The sequence below is a fragment of the Sylvia atricapilla genome, chromosome 2 (genome assembly GCF_009819655.1).
Source record: "Sylvia atricapilla isolate bSylAtr1 chromosome 2, bSylAtr1.pri, whole genome shotgun sequence".
Lineage (NCBI taxonomy): Eukaryota > Metazoa > Chordata > Aves > Passeriformes > Sylviidae > Sylvia > Sylvia atricapilla.
Genome location: NC_089141.1, coordinates 28982973 through 28996945, shown reverse-complemented (window position 1 = coordinate 28996945; position 13973 = coordinate 28982973). Strand labels below are relative to the sequence as shown.

At 48.0% G+C, this 13973-nt stretch overlaps 2 protein-coding genes across 2 annotated transcripts in view; both read right to left on the bottom strand.

Annotated features, from left to right (window-relative positions):
* CAPN5 (calpain 5) overlaps window positions 1-13973 on the bottom strand; it is a 35875-nt gene that overhangs the window by 2507 nt on the left and 19395 nt on the right. The window contains exons 3-11 of the mRNA XM_066341222.1: window positions 8333-8541; window positions 7714-7906; window positions 6968-7161; window positions 6256-6333; window positions 5503-5698; window positions 4294-4416; window positions 3426-3622; window positions 2862-2983; window positions 95-231 (exon numbers count right to left, since the gene is read on the bottom strand). Of these exons, the coding sequence (XP_066197319.1) occupies window positions 95-231; window positions 2862-2983; window positions 3426-3622; window positions 4294-4416; window positions 5503-5698; window positions 6256-6333; window positions 6968-7161; window positions 7714-7906; window positions 8333-8541 (1449 nt within the window). The remainder of the gene's footprint in view (window positions 1-94; window positions 232-2861; window positions 2984-3425; window positions 3623-4293; window positions 4417-5502; window positions 5699-6255; window positions 6334-6967; window positions 7162-7713; window positions 7907-8332; window positions 8542-13973) is intronic.
* Window positions 13287-13766, bottom strand: OMP (olfactory marker protein). Its single transcript, XM_066339166.1, is given in 1 exon segment — window positions 13287-13766. A coding segment is annotated over 1 exon segment (480 nt).

Below are 13973 nucleotides of genomic sequence, written 5' to 3'. Positions count from 1 at the left end.
CTGGGGAACAGCTGTGGACAGTGTGAGGAGAGGGCAGGGGGTCCAAGTGAGAGAGGGTATCCATCCCTCGGCCCACTGCTTGCCTGCCAGGTACCTGGACAATGATGGGTTGTCCTGGCTTCTTGCGGTAGAAGAGCCCTTTGACATCGAATTCTGGTGACACCGTGTTCTTCTTCACCGGAGAGCGAACCTTTTGCCCTTCACACTTGATGATCACATAAGGGTCAGCTCCTGAGGAGAGAAAAGGGAATTTTTTCTTTGTTGTAGCTCTGTAATTCCTTAGAGCCCTGTTCCAGGGGTGTCATGCAGTACTTTGCCTCCATATCCCAGCGGAGGAGATGGATATCTGCCAAAGGGTTTGTCACACCCCAGATGATGTCCATGGAGCTCAGCTGTTTGGCTCAGGCTTAATGCTATTAGGTGACGTTGTTTCTGGGCAGCACGTGCTGATGGACAGCTATGAAGCTGGGGAAGGGTCTGGATGGAGCACAAATCTGATAAGGAGCAGGCTCTAGGAGCTGGGGGAACTCAGCCTGGAAAAAAAGAGGCTTGGGGGGGACCTTATCCCTCTCTACAACTCCCGGAATGGAGGATATAATGAGGTGGACGTTGGTCCCCTCCCAGGAAACAAGCAACAGGACAAGAAGAAAGAGCCTCAAATTGCACCATGGGAGGTTTAGACCGGATATTAGGAAAAACTAATTCATCAAAAGGGTTATCAAGCACTGGAACAGGCTGCCCACAGCCGTGGTACAGTCACCATCCCTGGAGGAAATTAAAAGATGTGTAGATGTGGCACTTGGGAACATGATTTAGTAGTGGCAGTGCTGAGTTAAGGGTTGGACTCGATGATCTTATAAGGCTTTTCCAACAGAAACAATTCTATGATTCTATGGAAGGGCTGCCTCTCTTGTCTTCATATTCTACAGGAACACTCCTTCATCACCCCAAACCCTTCTGACCATTGCAGTAAATGTTCCATGGAGGACACCATCCTGGTCAACCCTCCTTTCAGCATTTGCTTTCCTAGAGGCAGGCAGAAATAAAACCATGGAGAAAAGAAAGAGGCTCACACAAGGACATACCAGATGAAGGATAAAGTTAACAATTTCACTTTCTAGCAGCCCACAGCTGGAGGGGACCTGAGCTTCCAGGAGAAGGAAAGAGTCCCTCATTAGTGAAAACTTTCATCTTGCCAAACAAGTGCTTGTTTTGGGAATTTAAGTAGAGAAAGAGCTAACCCTATTGAAATTTAACTGCCAGAATGCATTTTCTTACCATGAACTTTAGTGGCTATGATGGAAATACAGACCAGTTGGATGAGTTTTCTTGTCCATGGGAAATGTGGAAATGAGGAGGAACAAACATGCCCCTTCTGAAGGCCAGGGATTTTGATTGCCAGACTACCTCTGCTAGCTTTCTGTTTGCAAGGACCTGGCTCCCCTGGTGGGACACAGATACTGGATTTCACAGCTGTTTTTCCGAATTACCTTGTCTTTTGGGATGTCCCATTAAATCCTCATATTCCATCAGCCAGAGCCAAATTCCTATCTGTAAATCACTATTTCCAAAGTAATGTATAAGGCCTGGCCTGGGATATGTGAGAGATGACACTGCATTGGAAAACACCAAACACACTGATGGTGGTGGGAGGTGAACAGATGGAAAATAGCTGGAAGAAAGCAATTCCCAAGGTTTTTTTGTGGAAAAAATATTTTATGATTCCACACATCTCCTTGTCTAAAGCAAAGATAAACCTCCTTGTTTCTATGAACAGTTCAGAGACCTTTGGCTACAGGTTTCCCTGCATTGCTATAGGTGCACTGATCTGCTCCGAACAACACAACTAAAATACTGCCTAGGGTTAAATTCCCTCCTCAAACACCAGATAGGGTAGAAGAACTTCCTTTGTGACATGTGATAAATAAGCACACTTGACTACTCCTTGCTCAGAAAAGATCCTGCTCGTTACTTTCCAGGATATAGTGATAGGGAGCCCTGATAATAATTCTTGGGTGAAAAAAAAAAACTACTTAAAGTATTAATCGTGTTTTATTTAAATTTCTTAATTTTTCAATTTTTATATTTTAAATTCAGCATGAAAGTGTTTATCTAAATCTTGCCACAATTACCACACATCCTTGACTCAGGAAATGGGGGAGAAAGGCTAGCATCTGGTCTATTTCCATGGTGGAAAGATATTTGCTCCTCTAATCCTAGACCTTTAGACCTCTAGAGCAACCTCTAGACCTCTCATCTCAACTTTAGCAATCTCCTAGCACAAGCCATCACTACCACTGTGTTTCTTGGTCCAGAGGCAGACAGAACATGGGGCTCTTGCCATGAGCCTCTGTGTGGCTGCAGGGCACGGGGATTTATGGTCCTGCTGCTGCCTTCCATGCAGGAAAAGTGATGGATGTCAGAATGGATGTAGATCCACACCATCCCAAAGTGAGCTGAATTTGACACATCTTTTGCTGATAGGACATTTATCAAGTCTCAGTGATGAATGCCACACATCAGGCTCTTTCTCTGTCCTTAACAAAAGGCTTTAAATACAATTCCTGACTTTTACAGCTGCTCATTCCTGGGAGGAAAGCTTGAGTTCTTACAGGACCTCTCCTAAGGGCTTTGGGGAAGTTTTGGGAGGGTCTCAGATAACAGCCTAATTGTAATAGCTCCCAGATCATGTCCAGTCCAAGAAGTGAGTTTAGTTCTCCATGGACTTCCTCCTCTGGTGTCTGAATCAAGCATGTTCACTGAAAAAAATATCTGAGGATATAAATTCCAGCTATGTCGCACTTCATAAACCACCTCCCAACTCCTCTGGGGCCAGACAACAGGCAGGGAAAGACCAGTACCTCCTTGGGAGTCCTGATTCTTGAGCCCAGCTGCAGCAAGGACATGGATCTGGGATACTACCTGTGGGTAGCCACACATCCCACTCCAGCAGGTGTGTGGTGGCTCATCCAGTGTCAGCTCCCTGCAAGGAAAAACATGTGGCCTTTGAGAGGTGCCCAGTCTTATCCCAAAGAGTTTGCCCTGGCATGATGAAAGGCTGTACAGGCCATTTATTTAAGAGTTGGACTCAATAATCCTTGGATGATCCTTGTGGGCTCCTTCCAACTCAGAATATTCTGATTTTGTGACTATATATCATCCACTGTCAGACTCTGTTTCCCACTCCAGTCTCCTTAGCCTGGGTTTGGGATGCTCTCTCAATATCATGCTTTGAAGCAGAGTGGGAGCTTCTCTGCATGTCTGTGGACAGACCTGTAAAGATGTCCTGTCTCTTGACTACCCTTAACAGAAAGCCAAAGAGCAGCTGCAGGCAAGGCTATGACCATTCAGGAAAATCACAGATCAAAAGCACAGGGCTGTCTCCAAAGAGCCAATTCCTCCCCATGCCTGCTCGTGCTCCTTACCGGCAATCTGAAGGCACATCTGTGAAGATCCTGAGGAGGAACTCGCCTTCCTGACCAGGGTCAAAAGTGGTGGGGATGATGACATAGCGGCCTTCCTTCAGGTCTGTCCTCAGGAAGACGCTGCGGGAGTTGATGTAGATGGAGCTGGCCACCTTCTGCTGCAGGGTGTGCATCCGGTAGTTCCTGTTCAACTCCACCTGGGCAGAGACCACAGTGGCACGGTCAGTGGATTGCCATGGGCTGAAAAGGTACTGGTATCTGCCATGGGGGGGAAAAGACTGCAGGGACTGAGTCCACAGTGCCAGGAGACCTGGAGTTAGGAGAACCAGCAAAATGGTCCCAACTGTGCTGGGTGTAAAGCAAGTGTGGCTGTGGCTTTCCCAACTCTTTTGACTCAAGACTCATCTCTTGCATCCCAGCTTAACACTGTGGACCCAGCAAACAACACATAAGGATTGGTCTAACCGATTTCAACATTTGGAGAGAAAAGACTAATCATTACTTTTGGCAAGAACTGCACAGAATCATAGGGGGTTCCAGTTGAACCTTCAGGATCATCTGGTTTTAATCCCCTGTCATGGGCAGGGACACCTCCCACTAGAACAGCTCACTCAAAGCCACATCCAGCCTGGGCTTGTACATTTCCAGGGATGGGGTACCCACAGCTTTTCTGGGCAACCTGTTGTCCATAATGTCCCCCTTGATATCCCTCTTCCTCTCCAGAGGAGGGCAGGCTGTGCTGATGGCACTCCAGAAGAACCCAGATAATGCTTAAATGAATGATATGGTCATCCAGGACTGATGTACCAATCCACAAACAATAGACTTCCAGTGGCATTCAGGCCAACATATAGGAACCCCAGCCTACCTTATGGATATCAAATCCTATGGCCAAGTTCTCTCCTTTGCCCTCTTTGCGACTGGTCCTTTTGGGCTTCTGCTGGATGGAGATCAGCACTTCATCTTCTGCCTTCTTCACATCAAACACATACTAGAAGCAAAGAGAGGAAAGTAATGGAGGTATTTATTAATACAGGATCCCTGGGCATGGGTGGGGTGGATTTAACAGATCTAACATCAGCTTCTCCCAGTCCACCTCCATGCAGGGACAGCCTGGCTTCAAAAGGCTAATACAGAGCTGGAAGCTGGAAACAACTCTCCCACCTCCTTTATGACAACTCCTGCAATGGACCAGACCATCCTTCAACTGCTTGTTACATGAAGGACTCAAAAGGATCTGGCTTGTGATATGAGAGTCCCAGTTCAGAACAGGACTAGACAATTGCAGAATCATTTATGTTGGAAAAGACCTCTAATATCATCCAGTCCAACCCTTAACCTAGCACTGCCAAGTCCACGCTAAACCATGTCCCCAGGTGCCATATCCACATGCCTTTTGAATGCTTCCAGAAATGATGACTATACCAGTGCTCTGGGAAGCCTCTCCTAATGTCTTCATCCTTCCAGTAAGGAAGTTTTCCCTAATATTCAATCCAAACCTCCCCTGGCACAACTTGAGGCTGCTTTCTCTCGTCGTCCCACTTGTTACCCGGGAGAAGAGACCAACTCCCACCTCTATATGATCTCCTTTCAGGTAGTTGTAGAGAGCCATAAAGCCCCCTTGAGCCTCCTTTTCTCCGGAAAAGTTTGTTCCAGGAGGTGAACTTCAAGCTAGAAGGAAATGGCTCTATGGGCTACACCTTTCCTGGTAAATTTAACAGCATCAAAATTTGGGCACAGAAACTGGAATTTGGTCATTCAGACATACAGATTGTTGGAAATGACTCCTGGCCCTGTTTGACTGGAACCAGCCAACGTTGCTACCCTGTGGTAGTTTGTTTTTTCTTTGTGCCAAGATGCTCTACACTAAGCACTTGGATGCAGTCTCCTTGATAAGAGGGATAATGTTAATAGAGTTGGCCTCGATGCTGGCCATGCTGTGCCAGAGAATTGCCATAAGCACAAATAATCCATCAGAAGTCTGGTAGCCATTTCAGCCTTCTAGGTCCCTGTAGGAGAGTTAAACACCTGGAAGCACATGTGAAGGCTCCAGAAGGACCTCTGCCCCATTACTCACTTGGGGGTTCTGCAGAAAAGTGTCCTTGTGGTTGATGCAGCCTCCGGAGCGGTTTTTCAAGGGGTCACTGCTTCTAGTCCATGCCCCGTGTAGCACTGCCTCCTCCCAGGTCTTGTGGATGCTCAGATAGGAGGTGTTGATCAGACGGCACTTGATGATGTCCGTGAAGTATTTGCAGAAATCTTCAAAGGTCATCCTGAGTCAGGAAAGGGCAGAATTGGGTTAAGCTGTTTCATTCCCTGGAAAGCTACACTGCAGGGATTTTCTTGATCACCCGTTAGAGAGTGTAGGTTGTCTCTGACAGCTGATCAATAACAAATTCATCAAACATCTCCAGAAGAGATGGAGATACCTTTCTCTATGCCTGCAGTAAAAACTTCATGAGTTTAAACAACAGATCTCTGTGTTTTGGAGTGAGAGAAGCAGCACCATGGCCCTTTCTCCACACAAGAGTAAATGTTGTACTGAAATATTCCTGGTGAGGCTGTGAAGTTCAGCACATTTATGACAAGTTCTCAGTATCCTGGTGAAATGATTTGGCCCCCAAGTGATGAAGAGCACCTTGCAATTCCAGAGTCATGGTCATCAAAAGTTGACACCCATGGGATCTAGGAGGAAGCTTCACTAGAGATCCTACGGCTTGGAACACTGTTTTCTCTGGATAGCTGTATGCATGGAAAAGATGTACATGCTCCATGGGGTGGGAGGATGCTCAGGGCATGGCCCGTGGTGACAAACCCAGGAGGGACTCACCAGAATTCTCCATCATCTTCCACTGTCATTCCCATCTTCTCTCTCTCACTTTTACTCACTTTCTGCCACTCCTCAGAGCTGTGGGAAGAGAACAGGATCATTACTCAGAGGTAAGGGACACACAAGAACTTGAGGCACAAGGACTGTATAAAGCTAGTCCCCATGCTGCTCTGGTTAGGTCATCTGCCAAACAGGGGGGCAGTGCAGCACAACTTGGAATTTCAGCTTCCTTCCTGACCAGTCTGGCAAGGTTTTCTTTGGCCAGTACAATCACAGCCCTATCCATAAAGAACAAAATTGACTCTGGCCAAAGGCTCTGGTTGTACCAGTCCTTGATTCCTCGTCTCATCCACAACCATCACAGCAGTCAGTGGTGGCAGAGGCTGATTCTGTTGGATGCTTGTTCTGCTGGAATAAGACTGGGAGCACAAAGTGACTTGTGAACATCCTTCACCAGTATGAAAGAACATGGAATCATAGAATCACAGGATGGTTTTGGTTGGAAAGGACCTTAAATATCAACTCATTCTAATCCCCCTGCTATGAGCAGGGCAACCTTCCACTAGACCAGGCCACTCAAAGCCCCATTCAACTTCACCTTCATATTTCCAGGGATAAGGCATCCACAGCCTCTCTGAGGAAAGCTGCCAGTTCCTCACCACCCTCCCAGGAAAGAATCTTACACTGAAACAAGCTGTCCATCCCAACTCACGTGTCGCTCCAAGGGCCGTTCCACTCCCGCTCGCCCCACGGGTTGCGCATGCGGATCATGTCCAGCTTCTCTGACTTGAAGAAGGACAGAAGGCCATGGCCCAGACGGACCTTCCGCACGTCCGTCACCGCGTACGCGTGGCCCTTCACCAGCCCGCAGGCCAGGCGAGCCTCCATGTCAGCTGCTGATGTGGCCTGGCAGGGGGACACAGACAGTGCTCAGACCAGGGGGACACCTCTGCAGGGGCTGGGAAAGAAAGCAACTCAGATTTCCCTGTAGGTTTCTTTAAGCCAAAAAGAAGAGCACCAATAGCCAGGGAGAGAGCCAGTTGGCATGTCTCAGATGCCATTTTCTGTGCTGGATCCCTCCTTTTCTTCTTTTGCTTCATGAGGTCTCTGAGCTCCCGTACTGGCAACAGATAAAGCTCATCCTAATGGTTATACCGGGAGGTCTGGCAACCAGCATTTGTAAAGATGCCCAGATGCAGACTCCAAAACACCTTTATCTGGAGTGGATCCCCTCCTAGCATTTAAAGGGTGCTAGGTAAAATCTGGGCTCTTGGACACAGCAAGAAGGAATAAGGAGGGTTGACATTCAGAATTCACTCCTTTTGCTGCCATCAAGAAGTTGGAACCCTTGGCCACAATTTATCTGATCCAATTTAGAAGTTTATGACTGTGTAAGACAGCTGCATCCCAAAATGCCTATTCCTGTGGGGCTGTGGCCACACTGGTAATGTTGCTTACTTTGATGGAGCAGCTGATGAGGCCTCCCCTGTTGTGCACCTTCAGCACACGCTCAAAGAGGAGGTTTCGCTTCGCTTCATCAGTGATGTAGTCCCCTTCGGTCAGGTCGATGGGTTCAGAGACCCCACCAGTGAAGTCCACCAGGGCATCAGCTGTGTTGCCTCCATCCAGGGCCTCGTAACAGCCTGACAACCTGAAAGAGAGTGACAGGGATGGCACAACACTGGCCTGACATTTAAAGGGGTCAGGCATGACTCTTGAGGCGGACTTGAGAATGAAGATTTGCATTTGAACTTCAAGTGGGAGAGGACAGCAAACTAGGGTGAAAAAACAGGACCCACATTCCTTGTTGCACTCTTGGTGTCACAGGACCAAAGTAAAAGAAACTTGAAGTCTCTAGAATAGGTGTCCCCTAAAGAAACATTGAAGGGTATTTTGCCTTGAGGGTAAATTAGGGCTAGAAAGGTTTTTTTTTTCTGAGTGTTTGTCTGTTTAAGTTATGTACTACTCCTCTGCAGGAAAGATGTTTCCACTGCTGCAAACCAGCTGGCGAATGAACAGAGAGGAAAAACAAGAGTATCCAGTTCCCACTTTATCCAACAACTTCTTGGGTACTTACTTGGCATAAGCTTTCTCCACCAAGGCACACCAGAACTCATTCTTGGAATTGGAGTGGCAGTAGATGAGCTGATTGTGGAGTGTGGGCAGGCGGTCATCAATCACCACATCCAGCCACTGACCAAAACGCCAGAACTGGAAGTGGAAGATCCCCACGTAGCTCTCGGGTTTCTCAGGGTTCCACTCCTGCTCCTTCCAGTCTGGGATGACCTGCAAAGGAGGAGGCACATATAACCAAATTATTCCCTTTTTTCCTGGGATGACTTTTATCCTGGAGCTAATGCAGACAATATCAAAGACAAGGAAGAATATGAGGGGGATAGACTTGCTTACAGTCTGCAGGGGACAGATTTTGGGCCAGGTTCCACCAATGCAGACTAGATTAACATGTACTGGAATAGCTTAGACTTCACTGTCCCTTGGAAGGTGGAGGTAAAGACCTTTGTTCTCTTTCTTATAACCCGATCCTGGACTCTGCTGCCATCTACTTCTGTAGACAGGCTATTGGAGCAGATGAGATTTTGTCTAACCAGGGACAGTTATTTTTATGACCACATTTTTGGTTTTTTTAGTGTCAGTAGGCTACCACTAACAAAGGGCACCTTCTTTGATTCTCCTACTTGATTCTGGTGTGACTTGTACCAAAGAGCAAGTGTAGTATTCACGGTGCCAATGAACAGGCAGCAGATACTCTGCATGAACCTACTCTGTTAAGTAAAAGTGGGAAAAGCAGGATCCCCATTCCCTCCATTCTTCCTTGTCAAGAGCTGCCACACTCACCTGGGCAAACACAGGGAAATTATTTGATAAAAGACAGAAAAGAAGGCCTGAGCTGAAAGAAACTCTAGAGCAGCTGAGAGGTCTGAGGAGGTTTGGTGTCACTGCCAGCAGGACAGGCACAAGCAAAGGGTAAGTGCTGAAGTCCATAGCCCATCAGGTGGTGGTAGCTGCAGGCACCACCAGCTCTGCTTTGGATGGAAAATTCATCTGGCTGGGACAGAAATTACCATAGCCAGGCACAGATGCTACATGTCAGGGGGATCTGCATCTTATTTAGAACCAGGACACAGAGGCACACAGCAAGGAGCCACCCCACCACAGTTCAGCTTTTGTTGAAGGTGGAGCCAATGTGGTTTTACTGCATGGCCAGGGTGGGCTGTGGGGCTGTGTGTAGTTACTGTAGTTGATGGCTAACGAGTGCTGACTTACACAGCAGCAGTGATGTGACTGACTGTCAACACCCCTGCTACTTCACTTACCTGCTCCCAAAGGATCATGAGCTCAGTGATAAAAAAACCCCAAGGTGTCCATGCAAGCATGCCTTATGTTCCAATACACCAAATAATCACTTTCCTGCAGAGAGCTGAATGTGTTGGGGTGGGATAGGAGAGGACACAAGTGCATTGCATGGAAAGAGCCTCTTCAAAAAGTCACAGCTCATGGTGAAACCACCTTTACTGTGCTTTAGGCCCTTGTCCAGCTGAAAGAGCTGCCTTTTTTTTTTCTTTTTTTTTCTTTTTTTTTTGTCTGCTGTCACAAAGCAGGAATTGTGCAGAGAGAATTTCCTCTGAAGAGCCCCCTAACTCCTTAGCTACAAGCAATGATTTTGCCCAGGGCTCTTATTGCTCCTACACTGAAATATTAATGATGCCATCAGCCCTGCAAGCTCACAGGCACTCCTGAGTCGTCTGGATCAATAGAAGCAGAGCAGACAAAGCCGTAAAAAAGAGACACATTTGGAGGGCTTGGTGTTTTATAGGAGTGCTAATAACTATGTCCCAGAGTCCTCTCTGGAGACTGCCAGGAAAGGTCAGCCAGCCCTCCATCAGTGCCCATTGATTCCCTCCTGACTGGAGCTCATCCTAATGAATTGTCATAGAGGACCATCATGATAATCAACTTGCTATTAATGTGGGCTTAGAAATGAGCCCAGCATTGATCAGAGGCAGCTTGTCAGCCAGAGCTGGTAGTGACAGCTTCCAGCCGGCTGGCTCTGAGACTTGCTCCTACTGTCACTAGTGGCAGGACACAGGTCATCACCATCCTACTCCACTTCTTCTCCTGGGGACAGCTCTGGGAGCACCCTCCACCACTGAAGGCAGCAAAAATGGTCAGCTTTCATCCAGAACACGGTCCAGGAACAAGGATTGGTCATATTTCTACACTGACCCACGAGGATATGAGAGAAGTCGGATCTCCACAGGTGTTCCCTGCTGGAGCATATGCCATGGACCACCCATTCCAGGATCCCAACAAGTCCTTGACTCAGCTTAGTTGTGTGATGCTGGAGCAATGGAAACCACATTCTTCTCTTTTACCCAGCTGTGCTGCTTTTGCCTTAGGGGCTCACAAAATCTGATGCTGCAACACCATTTAGTGTGACAAATTTATAGTGAAAGGGTTCAGGGACAGATAAATTGGGAGCTCAGAAAGGCCAGGTTCACCTCCCTAAGCTGATTTAGGGCTTTTTTTCAATTTTCTTAAGAGTGGTTAATTAAGAAAAAAGGTACCTGTGGCCCTGGAAAAATATGTCCCTGATTAGAAGAAGAATTTGGTACATGCCAAGTTCTCCAAGCTTGCTGCTGGGAACTTGCCAATTCAGGATAAAGAGAGAGGCACCCAGTTGTGCCAATCTGCTGGACTGTGGTACAAACTGGGATGAAATTCCCATGGGAGATGGGACAGGGTGGTGTGTCTGAAAGTCTTTATGGTATGCTGACACTGTGTAGGAGTAGTTTCAGTGACTGGTAAAAAGAGGCTCATCTTCCCTGCAGTAGAGAGAGATCACACTGGTCCCCCCACCTCCCTCCCCACTTCTGAAGGAAACAAGTATCCATATGGGAATAATTTCCCCTCCTATGCCCAGCTTCAACCCTGTCTTGACCACAAAAATCTGCTCAAAATACTCCATGAAGCCTTTCACACCAAGAGAGAAGAAAGTAGATGCTAATCTTAAATCTTGCAGGAAGTTAAAAGGGGCTCAAGAATACCAATACTGAGTTCAAATTTGGTGCTTTATTGCGTGCAGAATTAGGGCAGCTTCCAAAGGGAGCATGAAGAAGACACAAACAGCCTCAGTCCTTAAGGGGAACCCCTTGTCTAGGCTTTTATTTACTGTGGTACACCAATACCCAGCGAGATATCTGCAGCAAGAACTCTACCCTAGCAACACAGTAATGGCATATTGTGAGACTTAGCATGCAAAAACCCCTTTGGATGTTGCCAATGGCTCCTGTTATTTGGTCTAAAGTGGTTTGTAGTCAGGAACTCTGCTCTGGGTTGTACAAGGAGGGGTCTTCTATGGGTAAGTCTGCTAGGACCCTAGAGGTGTGTTTGGCCAAGAAGGGATGCATCCACTTTTCTCTCTACTCACCAAGTCCAGCATTTCTTGGGATCTAAACAAAGACAGCAACTTCTCTTGCAATGGCCATGGCATGGCTGCAGGATTTGGTGATTGGTGGGCTTTGGTTTCGGGCAAGACTCAAGAGCTCCCACCACCTCTCCAGCCAGTAGCTATCTCCTGCTTTCTGCCTGACATAATTTGTGCATTCATTTTGCACACTACTGTTGGGCTGGGGGAGGCATAGGTCTGCATCTCTGGAGGTTTGGGAGAAGAGGTTGGACTCTTCTTGGGGCTGGTCTGCATAAGTCCAAAGGCCACAGGTACAAAATCACCTTGCCTTGGCTTTCCCATCACTGCTCTCTCCTTACTCATCTTGGGAAAATGTCAGGCCACACCTTGAGGAGTACTCACATACACTTGAGTGCAATCTGAGCAAAGGAGCAACTGTAATAATACTTAGCTCTTTCAAGGGACTCTTGTATCTGTGTGTCTCAAGAAGCTTCACTGAAGTGCTCTCCACTTTTTGGTGGAGGAAAACGAAACATCCAAGCTTAGTAGTTTACTTGTAGTCATGGGGCAAACTGGACACGAAACACTCCTGTTCCAATACATATAAATGTACCACTGCCCTCTGCTCCCATGGTCACCCAGACACCCTTCCCTGTGTTTTAGAGGGCAGGAGACACTGCTTTTCAGGTACAGAAGCAGCAGGTTCCTGCTCTGTGGCTTGCAAAGTGCTCGGCAGCCTCATGGCTCTCTACAGACACTTTATAGAGTAAATATTTTCGTGGGTGCTTTAAGGGCAGAACAAAGCACAAATTAGCTCTGCTGCAGAGGACTCACTGCTGGCCTAGGCTGCTCTGAGCTGCTGGCTCTGCCCACACACACACATGTGCTCCAGCTCATCTTGGACCAACAAATTTCGTCCTCCCCCAGCAGGAAATGGTGGCAGTGGTCAGAAAAGGCTGGTCCAACCTCCCCATTAGTCTAGTAGGTTTGCAATCTGCAGAATACAGTGAGTCCAAGTGCATGTACTTCAGCTTCACAGCAAGGTGGATTCTCCATGGGGCTGGTCTTCAGAGATTCCAAGCAGCCACAGCAGCAGCACAAGTCACCAGATCCTGCAGGCACTCAGCACTTTGCCAGGAGAGAAACTCCATCACAAACAAGCCCTCCCTTTCTAATGGCCAGGATGGAAGCTGGAAAGCAGGGCTCTCTCCAGGGGTCCCTGCTGTTTTCTAGTATAGCAATTACTTATTTTTCCAGCAGGTTTTTGATGTGCAGTTGCTACAGTGAGAGGACTTAGGGCAGCCTTGTACTTCCAAGCCAGTAAGACCCTGTGTGAATCCCTGATGAATTCACAAACACACAGTCATATACTCCAGGCAAGTGCAGCAGCAAGCTCATGGTCCCATTCTCCCCATCATTTAGACAGAGGGCAGCACATTTGGGGAATATTTCACTGGGCTGAGGGGCTCCAGAAGCACTGAGCTGTTCTCTGCTTTACCACAGTGCTGTCTCTCATTAAAAAAAAAAAACAGATGTAAAAATGGAACACAGAACTGAACAGAAAGAAGCATAGCTGGAGCAAGAAAAGCTGAGCAAGAGGGGATCAGGCTTTAAAAACCATGGAGCCTTTCAGCTGAGCTGGTTCGAGGCCGCCAGTGAAAGTGAGGAGAAAATACATCACCTTGCGGATCTGGGCTAATTCTGCTATCCGCTCCCCAAATTCCTGGGCATCTGCCTCATTGTACTCCACCTCCTTGGCCCCTAGCTTCTTCCAGAAGATGCCCACTGGCTCCAGCAGCTACCTGTTCATCAGGTGGGTGAGATCAGGAGTCCAGTGCTGGGAGGTGCCGGTCACCGTGACCTTCCCAGGTCTCTCCAGCTGCACATTCCAGCGGAGGAAGCGCAGTTGGTGCTGCTGGATGAAATCCACTCGGTAGATGTGCTCGTTGGGACGCAGCAGCTTCTCTCCATCCTGGGGCCTGAGGTTCCTTTGCTGCAGGCTCTGGAAGCGCAGTCGCATGCGCCGGGTGAGCTGCTCATCGCGGGTGAAGGGCAGCTCGAGCACCCTCGCCTCAGCTGCCATCACCTCGGCTGCTCCTCTGCTCCGTGCTCGGCAGCGTCTGCCTCCCAAACAGGACACGCAGGGGGAAAGATCAGACAGGCCCCTGGAGCTGGTGTCCCCTCTCCACAGTCCCAGCAGTGCTAGGCAACCTGGGCCAGTGATGCAAAGCACCTCTGGGGCTTCTCCTGAGTGCCCTCCCATTTGCAGATTCAGAACTGTTGGTGCTGC